Below are 20,128 nucleotides of genomic sequence, written 5' to 3'. Positions count from 1 at the left end.
CCTATGGCTGTGAGCTGTATTCCCCCTCAGACCTGCCCAAATAGTATTTCACAGCACAGTATCTCCCAGGACACACCAAGCAGCCTTCTGTAGGCGAAATGGCTGAGTTGCAACACAAAGGACAAGGTAAATCAGGTGGGAGGAAGGAGCAGTGCAGCAATTACAAAGAACTGTTAACATAAAACATGTTCAGTTCTGTGACAGAACTTGTCCTTCACTCACTTAAGGCTGCCCACCAGAGCTATGCCTTGGACATCCCTGACAACTCTTCCAGATTCCTCTTTTTACCAGGTTAGATCGAAACAAATATTTACTGATTAACAGCGTACTTGGTCTTCCTCGAAACAAAACTTTTACTGCTTTACTACTGTGATTTAAGATATACCTGAACACTTATTACACTGTTATGGGCACTACGGAACCCCACAGGGCTGTTGCAGAAAATCATTGTGATGTTAACACCAGAGAGGAATAGAGATAAGCCAAATGAAGTGCTGCTGTTTACAAGATCGCAAGGGCCCCACCTTAAAAACCACCTAGGTTAGGTGCCTTTTTGGCTCTAAGCTACAGAAAATCCAGGCCCAACAGAACCCACCACATACAGCCTGGTGCTCAAAAAACATGCCACCACTTGGCTGTGGTTGAAAAAGTCTCTCTTCTGAAAACTTTTACAGCTTTCTTAACTTACCCTGATGAGTCAGAGCAATGCTCCAGCTGGGTTGCTCTCTTGCCTATTCCTAGAATTCAAAATGGGAAGTTTGCACACAAAGAGTGATGTTTAGTAGAGAGCAGGGAAGCCCAGTGAGCTCCTCTCTCCTCCTTAGCTCAAGGCTCAGGTAGAGAGTCAGGCCTGCACTACCCTGAGTAGAGTGTTTTTAACTACAAGGGGAGATGGCCTTTACTCTCTTCCCACCCTCCCACAGTTGCTAATTCACTTTGTCTATCCTAGAGAAATTAACCATTTGGTCCACTTAATCTTGAGACAAGACTTTCAAACAGGTTACATGCATGCTAAATACCCTCACAGTATGCCTACAGTGCCACTTCAGCAGGAGGTTACTAGTAACAGTACAAGTAGTACATAATGCTGCTACTGTTGTGAACAGTGCATCAAGGGCTTTTTGAAATCTTCCACAGGGAGCAGTGCCAGGATATGTACCCTAGGGGGCATTGCAGTAAGTGTTCAGTATGTCCATGCTCCCTAAACCAGTTTGTGTTCTACATCAGCTCTATCCTACCACCTCAATTCTCCAGTTGAGGAAGAAAGACTAGAAATCAGTCCAACCAGGTGCTCTTCCCAGGGTACTGTCCCCAAAAATGGCCACTGCACTGCTGCTAAAACCAGTACAAAACCTAAGTGTAGACAAAGCGGAACCATTTTTACCACCATGATGGTGTTAGGCTTTTCAGCACATTTACTAAAACAGCCCAAAATAAGTTCACTGCTGGAGTGATGTCCACACTACAACGCCCAGTGCTAGTTTCAGAGTAGGTGGTAATTGTTTTGGTGTCTTTTCCCCAGTGCAGAGACTGGCTTACATTTTCCATTGTCATTCTCCCCCCCCCCCCCCGCCCCCCCCAAAATCAGGCAGGATTCACATTTACCAAGAACCATGCTTTTGTGGCCCTGTATGTATCTAAAAGACACCCTGGGGCCTGTCTCCTACAGTCAATTAGGTCACATGACATTACCGCCTGTCACACCTCCCTAGTGTTGCCATGCTCTTGCTGCATCTTTGCTGAGCCCTGCTGTGAAGGAAGAGTTCTCATAGCTGGAAAAAAATGTCATAGACCTAATAGCATCCATGTGCTATTACTTGCTTGTCGGTAAACTCCTCATGCCTTTTCTGCACCTAGCATACATTTGATGCTAGACAGATAACAGGCACCTGTTTTTATAGTAACTTTATTTTTTAGTTTGGTAGATGTCTGAATGACACCAGGGGCACAACCACATCCTGGGAATGATGGACTCTACTGAACAGAAACCCATTCAGGAAGCAATGGCACAAGGCTAAAGCACTAATAATCTGAAGTTCTAATTACTATTTACTTGGGCCTTGGCACTGCAGAGCTCAAGTAACATTTTTCTGGCTTTGGCCTCAGGGAATCATCTGTCTCTGGAACCATCCAATGCAGATCATATAACAACCACAGAAGCAATAGCAGCTAGAATTCACAGCAATAAAGAGTCAGTTCACAACTGCGCTTTCCTCCACCTCAATGCACAGGATGTTTGTGACAGAAGCTAGAGTTGCTCTCTAACACTGACCATGTGGAATATTTAATAGCAGTTCATTTCAAAAAACAAAAGCAACACTTCAAGGTGCTGATAGGAACCATCAACAGGACTTGGCCACAACAGTTAAAACACTGAAAGCCCTAGTCAGTCCAGCTAGCCTTGAACTTTTAGACATGTTTGGGCGGTGCAGCATTATTATTGACGCCTCATTATTAAACTCACCCAGTAGCTCTATTTTAATATAACTGCAGTATTAAATAAAAGCAACAAATTGTTTACATTATTGAAACAAGCAACTGACCATGCACCAACAATACTGTCCCTAGTCTGAAACTGCAGGATAAATGGGCTTTATTAGCGTGAATTAACCTCCCCCCCTTACATAGCTTCTGCCCCCAGTCATACCAGCATATTAGCTGACAGCACCGTTTTAAAAGGGTCTTTGGCAACTTTCTGCCACTGAGTGTCAGGCTCACACCCACATGTGCAAAAGAGATTTGGGGTCCTCCAGCATTGTTGTTTTACAACAAAAAAAGTCTGGAAATTCAAAGGCAAACTTTGGGGGTTTTTTATATCCTAGAAACGCTTCTCTAAGACTGCTAAAGGCTACCAGCATTATAAAATAATGGAACTCTGTGGATTTTAAAATCAAATCTATAATAGTTAACCCCCAACATTTAGAGAGGCAAATGTTCTAGCTTCTGTCAGACAATCACCTCACAGACTACCAGAAGGAACTGCCCTTTCTTCAGTTCCAATTTTCATTCCTTGTTTATGCTCTTACTGCAGCACGACTTCCCAAGATCTTAGGAAAATTAATACTTAATTATGTTTTTAAACAGCCAAAGGTATTTTTTCCTCCTTTAGAATCCTGCGACCAATTTAACTTTGAGCTCTGCCCTATACAAAAGGGCACCTGCAGGGCAGTAAAAACTAAACTTGTGTCCTTTATTTGTTTATGTATAACAGAGGCCCAAAAGGGTTCTCTCTCCAAATGGATGGGTTTTTTTAGTCCTGCTTTAATTTTTTTTCCCCACCCTTAAAAAATTATCAGGAATGTCAAGCCTTGTCTACCTAGATTTTGTTGAAGCTTCTTGGTCAGTGCTTGCAACTAAGGAAATTAACCTTTTACAAGCAGCTTTTTTCTCTTAAAAAATAAATCTAAAACTATGAATAAGATTCACTTCTATTGATCAGGATTCACTTCCTTGAAACTTATCTACCTGGGACACCTCTATCAAATATTGGAGAATTAGCAGTGTCAAGCTTCAAATTTGTAATATTCAAAGCAAACAGGCCAAAAACATGAATTGACATTTCAGTGTCTCTCAAACATCATAAAGAAGTCTTCCCCCAATCTTCCAGGGCACCTGGAAAGAGGGAGGGGAAATATAGGTCTGAGAAACTGGAAAGGGAGGAGGCATTATCTTTTAGCTCTTGGGCAGACAGGGAACTAGCCCCTCGTAGGGCCATAAAAACCAAGATACTGCACAAGATTAAAAATCCATCAGTGAACAAGGCTTTACTGACAACTTTCCATACAGTTAAAAAATAAAAATACAGAACACAGTGGACAGTGTCACATATTAAAATTGGATCTATTCAAATGGTATTAAAATTAATTAGAAACTAAAAATCTTACAATTTTGTTTAAGATATACTGGGCTTCCACCAAAATGATCGGCCTTAAAAACAACTGGGCTGTGACACACACAAAGAAAACATGAAATCTGAAGAGACAGTGTGGGCTAGGCAGTGTCTTTGACTATAACTATCACCATATGTTCTTCTTCTAACTTTCCCAATGTCCTTAGTGCTGACTGGAGGTACTGCTGAGAGAATTCACAGGGAGGGAAAGCGTAAAGCATGCCTGTGCTGTCTCTGCACTTCGCCCCTCCCACAGGCAGGCTGATCACCCCAGCAGCCTGCTTCTGTTTCAAGTAGGAGACCAGATTCCTGAGAAGCCTTCGCTGCAAGCCAGGCTCCACAACAGGAAAGGTCCCCTCAGCCCCTACCCCTCCTTGGGTGGCTTGGGTAGCCAGTAGCACAGCATAACCATTAGGACTGCCTTGTTTGATACGGCGAGTTACTTCATCCAGCTTGGGCTGGTCAAGCCGAAGTCTTTGAGCAATCTTGAGCTGTGTTAACTTCCCACCAGATGAATGGTCTTTTAGGAGCCCATTGATGACACCTAGGTCTCCCTCCAAGATGTGCATAGACGTGGGGAAGCAGCTATTTTTTAACACAAGAAGCCCGTTCCAAGCAAGTTGCAGTGTCTGAGCGAATTCTGATAAGTTCTTTACTTTTTTGGTCTCAGATTTTGGTTCCTCGTGAGTTTTTGATTCCGATTCACCAGTTCGATGATTGCGTTCACTGTCCCTTTTTTTAGGCTGAGGAAGATCAGAAGTTTCACGATGGGGTTTCTCCTCAGACACATGCCGGTTGTTCTGAAGGGAGTTACTCTGGTCTCTCTCTGTTCCAGACTCTGTAGTGTTGTTCTCTTTGCGAACCCTGTCTGGGCTGCGATCTAAAGCTAGCCCACTGGCCTTTGTCCTGCCTCTGTCCTCGTAAGGTGAATGAGCAGTCCTTCCACGGTCACTGGAAAGGCTCCGGCGTTTCCGCCGTTCTTCCCAAGGCTTGGGCACGCTGCGGTCGCTGTCACTACCCCAACGTTCTCCGCTGCGGCTACGCACGGATCGGCTGTAGCTCTCCAAGTTATTTCTGCGTTCAGCATTTTTGGCAGGGCTAGCCCAGTCTACCTCTGCAAAGCTCCTGTCTCGGTCCGAGTACAGGAGATGTGGAGGAGTCCTATCTCTCACCCTTAAGTCTTGCTCTAGGCTTCTGTGCCTGCTATATCCATCAGGTAACAGCTCATAGTGCACTGGGAGTGGTGCAGGCTGGTACTGCTGGGGGTATCTTGTCTCTTCAGCTTTGGCAAAATCCACTCTAAGTCTCCTCTCCGGTCCACCCAAGGGGAAGCCCCTCATCTGCGCACAGGCAGCCTGGGCAGCATCCAGGCTTTCATACTGAATATAAGCAAAGCTATCCCCCTTCACATAGTCAATAGTCCTGATGCTACCAAAGCGATCGAACTCTCTAGCAAGGGCAGCCAGGGATGTACTTGGTCCAAGGCCACCTACCCAGAGTCGAGTAGTAGGGTTGGCTTTACCATAGCCAATTTTGATGGGGTTCCTGCCAACAACCCGGCCAGACATGGCGACCTTAGCCCGATGGGCCATGTCCAAGTTCTGGAACTTGAGGAACGCATAGGCCCCACCTTGGCCTCGAGCAGGGCGCTTAATCACTACCTCCTCAATGATGCCATACTTCTCAAAAGCACGTCTCAGCTCCACCTCTGAGACATTATGATCCAAGTTCCCAATGAACAGGTTCCGGGTGGCTCTCTGGTCATCCTCTGGCATCAGGTCTTCCTCAGCCACTATGGGGTAGCCATAGGGTCGGCCACGCTCATCATACAGCCCATAGTAATCCAGCGCCCTCTCCCGCTCCCGGGAGAGCCCAAGCGCAGCAGCCTCCAAGGCAAAGGCTGCAGCCGCGGCATGAGCATGCCGGGGCCTTGGCTCCCTCAATAAAGGGCTGGCAACAGGTGAGAGCGACCTCTGCTTATACTGATAAGCGCTGTGGATGGGTGGCAGGTAGCCCAGAGGCTCTGGGGAGGGCACAGGTGGGGGTGTACGGCTCCTGCGACCCCCACGCAGATACACAGGCTCCACCTTTAGGGGACGATCGTACAGAAGAAGCTGCCGGGCCCGGGCGTGTCTGCGGGCATCGCGGGCATCCCCTGGGTGCCGGAAGTTGACATAGGCGACACGGCCGAGCTCGGGCGTGTGGGAGAGCTTGACACTGATGTCGCCAGCACCCCCACTCGCAAACCGCTGGAACTGGCGGAAGAGCCCATCCTCCAGCAGCTGGTCAGGCAGCGCTGCACTCAGCCCACTCACCAGCAACGTCTTGTACTCGCAGGAGCCGGGTGGCTCCACCACCAGCCCTGGCGAGCCCCCCAGCGGGGCCAGCAGCAGGGAGGGTGCTGCCCCTGGCGGGGGGGCAGCCAGCAGCAGTGACGGGGCTACCACGGACCCCGGGAGGGCCTTGGCCTTAGGGGCCCCCAGCGCCCGCGACGACGACGACGACGAGGAAGAGGCGGAGGCAGGGGCGGCCTGGCTGCTGCGGGCGCTGGAGGCCGACCCACCTCCCGCCGTGCGGTGGTTGGAGTCGCTGCCCCCGGCCCGCTCGTCACCGCGGTGGCTCCGGGAGCTAGAGGCGCCGCTGCCACCGCCGGGCGGGAGCTTGTCCCGGCTACTGCGGGAGGTGCCCGAGCTCCGGTGCGGGCCCCGCCGGCTGCTGCTTTCCCGTTCTCGCTCCCGGGGCCGCTTGGCGGCGGCGGCTCGGCCTCCCCCCGCCCCGCCCGGGCTGGAGTCCCGCTCGCTGCCCCGCTTCATGGCTCCGGGGCCCGCGACTCAGGAGTCGCCTCCGGCGGCCGCCGCCATCTTGGACAAAAGGGAACGAAGGCGGCTCCGGAGTGCGGCCGCCGCGCCGCGCGGGCCACACGTCATCATTCCGCACCTCGCCGCACAGTGGCGTCAGGAGTAATGGCGACCTAGCGCCGAGGCACCCGCCACGTGACAGGGGAGAAGCTCCCGCCACCCGCGCGGCCGGAGTCACGTGACGTAGAAGGACCAATGGAGAAAGCGAGTTACAGCTTCGCCTCTTGCCAGGGGACCAACTTGGAGAGCGCCGGCTTGGCGTGACGGGAGGAGTGGGCGGTGGCCCGGCCCCCGCACACAGGAGCGAAGCGGCCCCTGCTACCCGAGACCGGCCAACAGCGCCAGCCTGCTTTGGGGCGGAGGCCAGGCCCGTTCCTGACGAGAGCGGCGTTGTCTCCTGCAAGCAGCCCGGGGGGGCGCGATGGCGGCCCCTACGTGGGAGGCCTCGCCCCCGCCCCCCTGCTGTGCTGGGCCGGGCCAGGAACACCCCCCTCCCCCTCCCCCCCATTAAACACACTACGGCAGGGCTGGGGTAAAGCTGCGTTTACACAGGCAGGCTAACCCCTCCCCCCCCGCCTGACACAGCCCTAGAGGCACAGTCCGTACCCTAACTGGAGCCTGTGACTCCCAGCAAACCTCTAACCGCCCCGGAGACCAGCCTCCAGCAAAGTCTGACTGCACCTATGCCACAGCTTGGAGGTGCGTATGCCCACAGGGCTAGATAAGCTCAATTTTACACACTAAACCATCACGGCTGCTAGTTTTAGTCAAACCTGCTCTTGACTTCTCCTGAAGTCCTTTCAACTCAGATTTAGTAGAAAAAGAGAAGATTTCTTTTTACTTTAATAAAAAAAATCCCATACAGATGGTGATGTCCTAAACTAAACCAGAACCAAGAGAAATACAAACTAGAGACATGACATAACAGGGATGTCGAATGACCGTTTCACACCTGCTCCCGCTCCAACGGTGAGAGCCTTAGGAGCCCACTTAAATAAGTTACAAAAAAGGCTTTATAAGAAACAAAAGAGAGATTAATGTAGTTTGTATGAGGTGCTAGTATGACGGAGGCCACTACATTGGTCAGAGATCCGTCCGTGAACTGGCTGCCTTTGGTGCATATTTAGGCATCAGTTCATTGATTTTGCGAATATAGTCTGATTTTTCTGCACAGCCCTTGCATGTTTCATCCCAGTCATCTAGGATCTTCTTCAGTTCTTTCACTCTCAGTTTCTTCAGGTCCACAGTGCTCAGGTCAATCTGCTTGTCTAAGGAAAGGAGAGAGAGGGGAATATCAGTTACTCAAAGTAAGCAACAAACAAATTGATAAGAAAAATGTTAATTTTGACAGTTTCTAAGAGCTTGGCTACACTTGCAAGTTACAGCACAATAAAGGAGCCCCAGGCGAACTAGCTCACTACCTATCCACATTGGCAAGGCATGTAGTGCACTCCGACTCCGCAGCTACACTGCTGCTGGTACTCCACCTCGGCGAGTGGAATAACGTTTGCTGCACCCCTGGTGGAGCGCTGTGGCACTAGTGCGAACAAGGTGTTTGTTTACTGTGCTCTGATCAGCCTCCGGAAACGTCCCATAATCCCCTTAAGTCAAGTGGCCACTTGTCAGTGTTGTGAAATTAGCTGCAGGAATGTGGAAATGCCCTTTCAAAGCTCCATTTTAGAGAAGCCCATGAAAAAAGCAAACATTTACTGTTTGCTTTGAGTGAGAGTGAGAGAGAGGCAGGGGGCGGAGGGGTGTCTGAACTTGCAAAACAGCATGCTGACACACAGCACCCCAAAAACCCACTCTCTCTCCACCCCACATACACACAACACACTCCCTGTCACGCTCCACCCCCTCATTTGAAAAAGCACATTGCAGTCACTTGCATGCTGGGATAGCTGTCCATAATGCACCGCTCCCAATGCCTCTGCAAGTGCTGCAAATGTGGCCATGCCAATGCGCTGTCAGGGTGGACAGACTGCAGCACTTTCCCTACTGCACTCTACGAAGGCGGGTTTAACTCACAGCACTCTACATCTGCAAGTGTAGCCATGCCCTTAAAGACACGTGATTGGCTTGTTACCTTCACTGATTGAGTTGCTTGTGTTTAATGTCTTTCACTGGAGAAAGCCTACTCTTGTAGAGATTAAAGAGAATCCCTGCCTCAAAGAGTTTTATAATCTACACTAAAATGAAATGGAATATAAAAAGAGACAAAGCAGGGGGAGGGGGAAAATGGAAATGAGGTTTAAACACAAGTACAAAGATTATTATTTTGCCATGAGGCAGGGCAAGAAGGAGAATCGCAAAGGAAGACAAACAAGACTGAATTTTATGCACAAGGACACATGGAATCAGTGATGAGACTGGCAGTGTCAGACTGATGCATTCAGAGCAACAGGAAAGGAAAGGTTTTTTGGTTTTTTTTGTTTTTTTTTTTAAAAGGCTCTAGAGGCAACTCTGATAACTATAGCCAGGAAGCCTAACTTCAGTTCCAGGCAAATCATTTGAAACTATAGCAAAAAAAAAAAAAAAAAAAATCAGACACCAAGATAAACACGGTATGTTGGAGAAGAGTCAACACTCCTTTTATCAAGGGAAATCATGCCTCACCAATCTATTAGAATTAGTTGAGAGTGTCAACAAGCATGTGGACAAGGGCGACCCAGTTGTTATAGTGTCCCTGGCCTTTCAGAAAGCCTTTGACAAGGTCCCCCACCAAAGGCTCTTAAACAAATTAAGCAGTCATAGGATACCAAGGAAGGGGCTTTCATGGATCAGTAACTGGGTAAAAGACAGGAAACGAGGGATAGAAAAATAGTTTTCATAATGGAGAGACGTAAATAGTAGGGTCCCCCATGGATCTGTACTGGGATATGTGCTGTTCAACATATTCAAAAGTGATCTGAAATAAGGTGTAAACAGCGAGGTGTCAAAATTTGCAGATGATACAAAATTACACAAAATAGTTAAGTCCAAAGCTGACTGAAAAGAGCTACTAAACCAGGTGACTGGGTATCAAAACAGCAGATGAAATTCAGTGTTGATAAATGCAAAGTAATGCACATTGGAAAACAACCCTAACTACACATACCAAATGATGGGGTCTAAATTAGCCATTACCAGAAAGAGATCTTGGAATCATTGTGAATAATTCCCTCAAAACATCCTCTAAATGCACAGTGGCAGTCAAAAAAGGTAACAATGTTGGTATCTATCTCTTTCTAATGATTCCTAAGACAGAAAATATCATCATGCCACTATGTAAATCCATGGGTATGTCCATACCTTGAATAGTGCGTGCAGTTCTGTTGCTTCATCTCTAAAAAAAAATGTATTAGAATTGGAAGAGGAGAGCAACAAAAATGATTACAGATACGGAACAGCTTCCATATCAGGAGAGATTAGAAAGACTGGGACTGTTTCGCTTAGAAAAGAGATGAATGATAGAGGTTTATAAAATCATGAATGGTGTGAAGAAAGTGAACAAAAGTATTTATTTCTTTCACACAACATAAGAATTAGGGTTCACGCAGCAGATTTAAAAACCAAACATAATGAAGTACTTGTCTACACAATGCAGTCTCAACCCATGGAACTCTTTGCCATGGGATGTTGTGAATGCCAAAAGTATAAATGGCTTTAAAAAAAAGTTAATTAGGTAAGTTCATGGAGAACAGGTCCATCAATGGCTATTAGACAAAAGGGTTGGGGATACAACCCCATGCTCCAGGTGCCCATAACCATCCAACTGCCAGTAGCAGGCACAGGATGACAGGAGATGGATCACTCAAAATTGCCCTGTGCTGTTCATTCCCTCTGAAATACCTGGTACTGGCCACTGTCAGACACAGGATACTGGGCTAGATGGACCATTGGTCTGACCCAGTATGGCCATTCTTATATTCAGCTGCTGAAGACTGGACCCAGTGAAGGGGAGAGAGTCTGGGACACCAGAAAGGTGGTGGTGGTTACAAGAGTTCAAATGAGACAAACAAGGCATGAATTAGGGTTTTGGCAGTGAGCACAGAAAGAAAAGGGCAGATTTTTATTCTGATCTATTAGAGAGAAACATAAGGTTTAGTGAAAGCCTGGATGTGAGGATTCAAGGGTAATCCCAAGAGCTGAAAAACTCTAATGATAAGAGACGACAGTGGAATTCTCCATCTCAAGAGGTGAAAGGAGAGGTTTTAGGAGGAAAGATAAGAGAAACATGACAAATGAGTCTTCTTAGTAAACAGACAAATATCCATGAGGAAACAGAACAAAACAAAGATGTGGCCTGCACAGAAGAAGAGATGGATCTGAGAATCATCAAAATAGAGGTGATGAGAGAGTGGCTAGGAATACTCAGAGAACAAGCACAGAAAAATGGAGTCAAGGACAGACACCTAGAAACTAAAAAGAGATATTTCTGAAGGAGTGGCCAGCAAGGTAGAGATCACTTAGGAGAGGACAATCATGGAGGGCTGCGAGACTGACCATTAATTAGGCTTGGCAAGGAAGAGCTCATTAATGGACTGGCATGAGTAGAACTGGAAGCCAGACTTTTAGGGAACCAAGGAGGGACCATTTAAAAACAAAAGAATCTCTTGTAAATGTCTTTGATAGGGTTTGGTAACAAGAAGCCCTATTGTATGAGAAGAATTAGGCATCCAAGAAAGAGATTCTCAGAAGCCAGCAACCTGAGCAGGAAGCTGCCTAAGATGGCCAAGAGCAAAATGAAGAGTGTGCTCTGAGCACCTCCTGGATTGGGCCTTGCAGACAAGAGGTGTGGGCTGCCTTGTTTGAAAATCCTGGCAGGGTTTAGGCATGACCTAGGGCTCCATGCAACTTGATAGCTGTAGGGCAGTATCAGGACTTCTGCAGGGTTAGGCAGCAGCTGAGCACTGGTTTTGTGAATGTCAGTGGTGCTTAAATATTGGACCTCGGCACCTATACAGGTAGTTAGGCACCCTTTAGGAGTCTAGCCGCAAGGGTTTGGGCTAATCCCGGGCATAAGCAATGCTGCACACTAGACAAACCCATGTCTGTGCAGGAACCCTCGGAGTTGGATTAGTGCCAGACAGCAACTTTCACCTCATCAGGAGGAGCCTCCAGGAACATTTAGTACACCTAATTGCGCTACTGCCTGACCATTCAAACATCTCCAACAGCTCAAGTTATCTGTCATAATATTTACTCTGCTGATCTTGCTGAAGAATTTAAAAGCAAGTAGCTTCACCTCATTAGCTTTCAAAAGAAGCCCACTTTAGGCTGTTTTAGATTAGAAGCAGATCCATACAAGGGATTGGGTGCAAGTACGATACCTATCAGAACAAAGATCCATACTGCAGAAAAATCCAATCATTTAACCCGATGGCTAATGTCTCCCCAAACTCACCATATTTTAGCTCACAGATCTGACTGTCTTTCTTCTTCAGTTTCTCACAGACTTTTTCCACAGGGATGTGGTGACTCAGAGGTTTTGATACCTCATTAACCATTTTAGTGGCTGCATCACTGGTGGCACCAATGTAATAGCACTAGAGGGGTAAAAAGGAAAAGTATGAAGAGTCTGGTGATGCTGAGGGAAAAGAATCCTTTCAGAAGAATTCAGCTGATTTTCCTGGTTGCTTCCTCCCTCCTCTGTGCCAGAGACCCTGAGATTTCTGCCATACAAATCTCACAGCCTTGCCATGATTTTATCTCAGAATTTATTTTATCCAGAGGAGAGGACAATACTACTGGCAGAGTCTCTGAAACCATCTGCTCCTTTTTGGATTTCTAGAGCAAGCAAAGCGAAGGGGGAACAGGAAACACAGCTCCACTTTCACTCTACCTCCTGGAAGCACCTCAGCTCCAGGGGAAGATTTATTTTCACTCATAAGAGAGAGAACATGCCACCAAGAAATGGCTTATTTGGCCTTTTGTCATATGTATTTTTGTCAGACTAGGTTGCATGGTTTTGCAGTTTCGCATTTATTGGTACTGAATACTTCTCCATGAGTCCTATTAGAGCTATGAGAAAAGCCAATTTCTCATTATGTTGAGGCTGGTTGTCCTAGTTCCCCCGAGTGACACTGTATCTGAAGGCAGAATTTTCTCAGTTCAAGGACAACTTGTCTGATGTACAGTATGTCCCTAAGTATGTCTGAAAAAGTCATTCCTAGTTCTCTTCAAAAGATAGGGGAAGGCCTTTCTACTCGGGTCACTTAATTGTGAAAGCATTTTGAACTGCTTTCAGTTAGCACTTCCTTTTGGGTTAATTTCCTTTGCCCATTTTTCAGTTCAAGGGTTGATAAGCATTATTATTTAAATATAGTTTGTATGGCAATCTAGATGCATCATGTAATGCTCAAGGGGTGCAGTAGAAAGTAAAATTTCATAAGAATCATAGAATATCAGGGTTGGAAGGGACCTTAGGAGGTCATCTAGTCCAACCCCCTGCTCAAAGCAGGACCAATCCCCGACTAAATCATCCCAGCCAGGGCTTTGTCAAGCCTGACCTTAAAAACGTCTAAGGAAGGAGATTCCACCACTCCCTAGGTAACACATTCCAGTGTTTCACCACCCTCCTAGTGAAAAAGTTTTTCCTAATATCCAACCTAAACCTCCCCAACTTGCAATTTGAGACCATTACTCCTCGTTCTGTCATCTGCTACCACTGAGAACAGTCTAGATCCATTCTCTTTGGAACCCCCTTTCAGGTAATTGAAAGCAGCTATCAAATCCCCCCTCATTCTTCTCTTCCTCAGACTAAACAATCCCAGTTCCCTCAGCCTCTCCTCATAAATCATATGTTCCAGTCCCCTAATCATTTTCGTTGCCCTCTGTTGACTCTTTCAAATTTTTCCACATCCTTCTTGTCGTGTAGGGCCCAAAACTGGACACAGTACTTCAGATGAGGCCTCACCAATGTCGAATAGAGGGGAACGATCACGTCCCTCGATCTGCTGGCAATGCCCCTACTTATACATCCCAAAATGCCATTAGCCTTCTTGGCAACAAGGGCACACTGTTGACGCATATCCAGCTTCTCATCCACTGTAACCCCTAGGTCCTTTTCTGCAGAACTGCTGCCTACCCATTCGGTCCCTAGTCTGTAGCAGTGCATGGGATTCTTCCGTCCTAAGTGCAGGACTCTGCACTTGTCCTTGTTGAACCTCATCAGATTTCTTTTGGAACAATCCTCTAATTTGCCTAGTCCCTCTGTATCCTATCCCTACCCTCCAGCGTATCTACCTCTCCTCCCAGTTTAGTGTCATGTGCAAACTTGCTGAGGGTGCAATCCACACCATCCTCTAGATCATTAATGAAAAACTCTCTCACTGCAGTTCAGTTACAGGCAGAAATGAGGTCAAGCAATAGGAAAACTGGTACGGATTTATTTTTTATGTATTTATTTTTATGGTGGAGAGGGACTGCACTCTTCCTCAAATCTTCCCTATATAGGCCTATACCTTATACACAACCATTCAGTGAGAGACTCCCAGTTTCTATCTACCTTCCAGGTGTTTTATAAATTATTCGCAAAAGAGATGGTGATGGATCATTGTTACTTACCAGTCGGTTCTCTTTGCCTTTTGCTTCTTTGCAGGATTTCAAGAGTTCTTTTTCAACACTAGCTGGTGTGAACTCAACATCCTTGTCATTTAGACTCTGGTAGAACCTTCCCAGGAACGTAACACAAACTAACGGGGAAAAAAAGATGGAAAGATTTGTAACATTTGCACTAATCTGGAAGTAGCACTTGGGGAAAACTCCTGTACAAAAACAAGAGAATGAAAGGGTTTGTGAATGATGTTAGGACACTGCATTAGTGACCAAGAATCTATCCCCTTGAAGCGGCACACATGACAATTACACCATAGAATATGTTTTAGAGCATGAATGAAGACAGGTGACTCAAATATCACTCATATACTTATACACCTCACCCACTTTGTCTCGCTAATACTTAGAACAGAAACAGATCCACTGAGATCCCATCAATGGCACTCATGTACTGTACTGGAAGAGCAGAACAGATTCAGCTGGGGCAGTGGTTCTCAACCTATTTACCATTGTGGACCGCATCCAATACTACCTCTATGGCCCTGCAGATGTCACATGGGATGCAGCTCTGTGCTCATTGGGCCACAGGTACCAATTGAGAACCACTGAGCCGAGGGTATACAATGCAGATTTGCTAGCAGCAAACAATAAAGGGAGCACTATAAGTGGTGGGTGGGAAGAGCCAACTTAATGCCCAGGCTTTCTTATCCTTCCCTCCCAAAACAATAACTCAGTGTCAATTCAAGGACTTTAAATATGCAATGCTATTCTGAAAATGAGACTTTAAATAAGCCTGGGCATTAAGTTGGCTCTTCCCACCCACCACTTATAGTGCTCCCTTTATTGTTTGCTGCTAGCAAATCTGCACTGTATACCCTCGGCTCAGTGGTTCTCAATTGGTACCTGTGGCCCAATGAGCACAGAGCTGCATCCCATGTGACATCTGCAGGGCCATAGAGGTAGTATTGGATGCGGTCTCAGCAGCACTCTTGCAATCCTGTTACTTTCAATGATGAGACAAGCTGTCAAACACTGACCCTATCTCTGGTGGAAAAAATGGCACACGTTAGGCCTTCCATACATTTTACTGATGCCATTGATGGGATCTCAGTGGCTCTGTTTCTGTTCTAAGTATTTAGAGCATGAATGAAGACAGGTGACTCAAATATCACTCATATACTTATACACCTCACCCACTTTATCTCGCTAATACTTAGAACAGAAACAGATCCACTGAGATCCCATCAGTGGATCTGTTTCTGTTCTAAGTATTAGCGAGATAAAGTGGGTGAGGTGTATAAGTATATGAGAGATATTTGAGTCACCTGTCTTCATTCATGCTCTAAAACATATTCTATGGTGTAATTGTCACTATACTTATACACCTCACCCACTTTATCTCGCTAATACTTAGAACAGAAACAGATCCACTGAGATCCCATCAATGGCATTTTTTCCTTTTGTAAACTGAGTTGGCACTATGTTTTAGAGCATGAATGAAGACAGGTGACTCAAATATCACTCATATACTTATACACCTCACCCACATTACACCATAGAATATGTTTTAGAGCATGAATGAAGACAGGTGACTCAAATATCACTCATATACTTATACACCTCACCCACTTTATCTCGCTAATACTTAGAACAGAAACAGATCCACTGATGGGATCTCGTACCAATTGAGAACTACTGAGCCGAGGGTATACAATGCAGATTTGCTATGATGTTGAGGTCAAGGTTGAGTTTCGAAAGCTGATACTCTTAAACAAAGCATTTTTTCCTTTTGTAAACTGAGTTGGGATCTCAGTGGATCTGTTTCTGTTCTAAGTATTAGCGAGATAAAGTGGGTGAGGTGTATAAGTATATGAGTGATATTTGATTGTCTCCTTGCATATCATAAATGATACCATGGTGACTAACACAATAGAAATCATATAGGACTGGTCACCATTATTCTCTGGTTCAGGTAATATATATTGTTCCTTTTATGCTAAAGGGTGCCAACTCAGTTTACAAAAGGAAAAAATGCTTTGTTTAAGAGTATCAGCTTTCGAAACTCAACCTGGACCTCAACATCACTAGTATGAAAAATTCTGTGGGCCAAATGAGACCCTCAGCAGCACTCTTGCAATCCTGTTACTTTCAATGATGAGACAAGCTGTCAAACACTGACCCTATCTCTGGTGGAAAAAATGGCACACGTTAGGCCTTCCATACATTTTACTGATACCAGGAGAAGGGATCAACCAATCTCTATGGCGTTCAGCAACTTTTACACTCAATTCTAAAGTCAAGGGAGGGCATAAGGAGTTGGAAAATACAGGATCACCTATTTGAGCCGCACACGACCAAGAATAAGTTTGCACTTCAAATATGTAAAACTGGCAGAAAGCATAACCTGAACTAAATAGGTAGCTGAACTTTTTCTACATGCACAGTGTCTTTTTTGGCCATTTCACATTACTTCTCCCACATAGTGCTGTCCGCTGTTCTTGTGCTATGGTCTGGTATTTGGATTCCAGGTGCTGCAGGGAATGATATTGGTGACTAACTTACTTTTGAACCTGAGTTCCAGCATGGTGTTATAGGGCACGGGAGATGCCATCTTTCAGATGAGGTGAAAAAATTAATCCCTGATTAAAGAGACTATGGCATTTTTTGCAACAGTAGTGGTGCAAAATTCCAGAACTGCAAGGAAATTCTAAATTGGATAACTCATCTTTAAAGTTCCCCTTAAAGTTTCATCTGCAGAATCTCTTCACTTAAGAATTGCTGTGTAATTCTTCTGTGCTGTTAAGTAGTTTAAACCTAAGATGCTGATGCATTTCAGTGGTGCACCATGGATGAGTGGGCCAACGGGAGATCAACGTGTGAGGGAAGCACCAGGAGCACCCAATGGGGTGGCAGATGGGGTGTGTATGTTGTCAAGGAACAGGGTGCACAGTTTGTATTATTAGCTGAACACTGGCACCCTTTGCATAAAAGGAACAATATATATTACCTGAACCAGAGAATAATGGTGACCAGTCCTATATGATTTCTATTGTGTTAGTCACCATGGTATCATTTATGATATGCAAGGAGACAAAGTTTTTTAAAATTATGTTTCACTTATGGGGTCAGGCTTGTAATTTACAAATACACTTGAAAATAGTCAAGATTCACTTTCTCCTTTACTGACCTGCCAACATTCAGGTTCAGAATTCACTTCCTTACCTATGGAAGTTCTTCCATATCAAAAAACCTTTAATCAGAATATTCCTCATGCTCCCTACTTTGCTTTATTTGGAGATCATCAGCTATTACAGAGAAAACACCCTAAACCTAGGATAGAACAGAAAAGTGAAGAACTGAGTATTAAATGGATCTTTAATGAAGGTGAAATGAGAACAATTTAAAAAAACAAGGGGGTAGAGTACTAAATATCAGTCTTAGGGACAGATTTTTAAAGGTATTTAGACAGTTGAAGACAGTCATCAAAATACCTTCAAATATTTGGACCCTGATCTCAAAATTGCTCTTCTCAACTGGGTGCATGTAAGAGAGAGTTACAGTCCTGGCTGATATCACTATGAGGGCCTCCACAGATCTTTGCAAAATCAGGACTCCCTCTTCCTGATATAAATAAGCAAAAGTTTTGGTTAGGTGTTTTAAAACAGGCTGACAGAGACAACAGAAAGCTGCTATGAAGGACAAAGCTTAATTTTTGCTTTGTAGCTCAGTTATGTCTACAGGTGTGTCCGGTTAGTAATAAAAGATCTCAGAGAAGATTCCCCTCTCGATGTGCTATCTCTTGCCATACCTCCCCTGCATTATTCCTCCCCAGGGCATAGTACCATTCAAAGATTTTCTTCAGCCCTTCTCCCCACTTTATAGCAAGCCAGTTACCTGCCCCTACCTCACCCAAGGTAACTTCACAGACAAGCCAGATCATGCGGCCCCAGGGACGGGGAACCGAGGTAGGCAGGATACACTCCAGACCCAACAGACAATGACAAGAGGCAGCTTCCCATCGCCTTCCTGGGCTGCTCTTCACCAAGGCCGTTTCCCTCGGAGACTGCCAGGCACCTCAGGGAGCCCCCGGGCAGCTCCCCTCCCCCCACCAGGAGCCCCCAGGCAGCTCAAGGAGCCCTCCCCCCACCAGGAGCCCCCAGGCAGCTCAAGGAGCCCTCCCCCCACCAGGAGCCCCCAGGCAGCTCAAGGAGCCCCCCCCCCCCCCGGCGCCCCCACTCCTCCCAGCCCCGCGCAGCGGCCGGCAGCCAGCCCACCGAGCCTGCGGTGAAGAGCAGCCCCACGAAGCCAGGGACTCTCCCGAACCAGCCCCGGCGCAGCCCCGCAGCCCGGGCAGGGACACCCGCCGGCCCCTCGCTCACCCTCGCAGTCCCCCTCCCGCAGGGCCCGGCCGCCGCCCGGGAGCAGGATCAGGGCCAGCGCCGCCCACAGCCCGTTGGCCGCCCACATCTTGCCACTGCGCTCCCGGCTCGCACGCGCCGCTCTGCGAGACCCCCTCGCGCCCGTGCCTTGACAACATGCCCCGCCCATCCCCCACCCCATTGGCTGTTCCTGGCGCTTCCCTCACACTTCGAGCTCCCATTCGCCCACTCATCCATAGGCCTACACGCTCCCTTTCCCGATTGGTCGGTCGGCAGCCGAGACGGGAGAGTTGGCGGCCGCTGATTGGACGAGGGTCACGGAATGGCTTCAGCCGCCGGTGTCCAGGAAACGGAACAACCCCCAGGAAACGCCATCTTTGTGCGGAGCATGAACGCGCAATGGCATTCGTGCAGCCGCCATCTTTGTGCGGGGCAAATCCCTCATGTAAACAGCTGGAAGCCACGAGGTGGCAGAGAGCAGCGGCTGGCGCTTTGCTCTGGGTCTCAGGCACGTCGCCGCTCCCAGGGATACTTCGGGCGGGGCCGGGACCCCCGGCTTGGGTAGCACCCTGCGGCGGGGGAGGTGGGTGTTGGAGCTAAAGGGCCTTTGGCCACCCTGGGGCCCAGGCTGGCGGCCTGACCTGGCACCACGGCCCAGGCTGGCTGGGTGACAACTCGGCTAGTGCTGTGGACCAGGCTGGCTCCCTGGCCCCAGCTGCCCTGGGTTCATGGGCTCACCCCGTGCCATGCTTCACATTCTTTTCAAGAAGTAAAGCTTTCATGTGAGGTTGGCTCTTGCAGTGATTGGGGATGGAAGGGACCAAGGGGACCCCAAAGACTTGGTACATGGACTGGATCTCAGCGGGTCAACACGGCAGCATGGCCTATGATCATGACTTTTAGAAGAAAGCTGTTAAAGGCCCCAGAACCTGACTAGGGGAAGCGGCCAGGAAAAAGAAGAGGAGAGTTTGTGCCACTCTTCAGAAAGCCCAGGCTCTAGATATGCACAAGGACAAGGATTAGCGAGCAAGGCTTCTAACCCCACATGCTCAAAAATTGTCAGCACTCAAAATCATAAGATTGAAATTTTTATCATAAAAATGAGATTTAAAAAAAATAGTAATAGCTGTTGTGTGTTTTTAGTTGCCATTTGTTTTTGAGACACTGGGGTTCACACAGATCACCATTTCAGACTTTCCTTTAAGAAAAGGAGTACTTGTGGCACTTAGAGACTAACAAATTTATTGGAGCATAAGCTTTCGTGAGCTACAACTCACTTCATCGGATGCATTCAGTGAAAAATAAAATGGGGAGATTTATATACACATACAGAGAACATGAAACAATGGGTTTTATCATACACACTGTAAGGAGAGTGAGTACTTAGGATCAGCTATTACCAGCAAGAAGGGGTTGGGGAGGAGGAAAACCTTTTGTGGTGATAATCAAGGTGGGCCATTTCC

At 46.9% G+C, this 20,128-nt stretch overlaps 2 protein-coding genes across 2 annotated transcripts; both read right to left on the bottom strand.

Moving 5' to 3' along the window:
• Nucleotides 1-3,738: 3,738 nt before the first annotated feature.
• RBM15B (RNA binding motif protein 15B) lies at nt 3,739-6,849 on the bottom strand. Its single transcript, XM_038411508.2, has one exon. It carries the CDS (start codon nt 6,700-6,702, stop codon nt 3,991-3,993), a length of 2,712 nt encoding a protein of 903 aa, XP_038267436.1. The 5' UTR covers nt 6,703-6,849; the 3' UTR covers nt 3,739-3,990.
• Nucleotides 6,850-7,573: 724 nt separating this feature from the next.
• Nucleotides 7,574-18,870, bottom strand: MANF (mesencephalic astrocyte derived neurotrophic factor). Its single transcript, XM_038410275.2, has 4 exons — nt 18,666-18,870; nt 14,296-14,423; nt 12,134-12,275; nt 7,574-8,015 (listed from the first exon to the last, which is right to left on the bottom strand). The coding sequence occupies exons 1-4, from the start codon at nt 18,844-18,846 to the stop codon at nt 7,831-7,833; spliced, it is 636 nt and encodes a 211-aa protein (XP_038266203.2). The 5' UTR covers nt 18,847-18,870; the 3' UTR covers nt 7,574-7,830.
• Nucleotides 18,871-20,128: the final 1,258 nt, after the last annotated feature.

The sequence above is a fragment of the Dermochelys coriacea genome, chromosome 7 (genome assembly GCF_009764565.3).
Source record: "Dermochelys coriacea isolate rDerCor1 chromosome 7, rDerCor1.pri.v4, whole genome shotgun sequence".
Taxonomy (NCBI): Eukaryota; Metazoa; Chordata; order Testudines; family Dermochelyidae; genus Dermochelys; species Dermochelys coriacea.
Note: the sequence above shows the minus strand (reverse complement) of the source record. Positions and strands in the feature narration are given on the sequence as shown.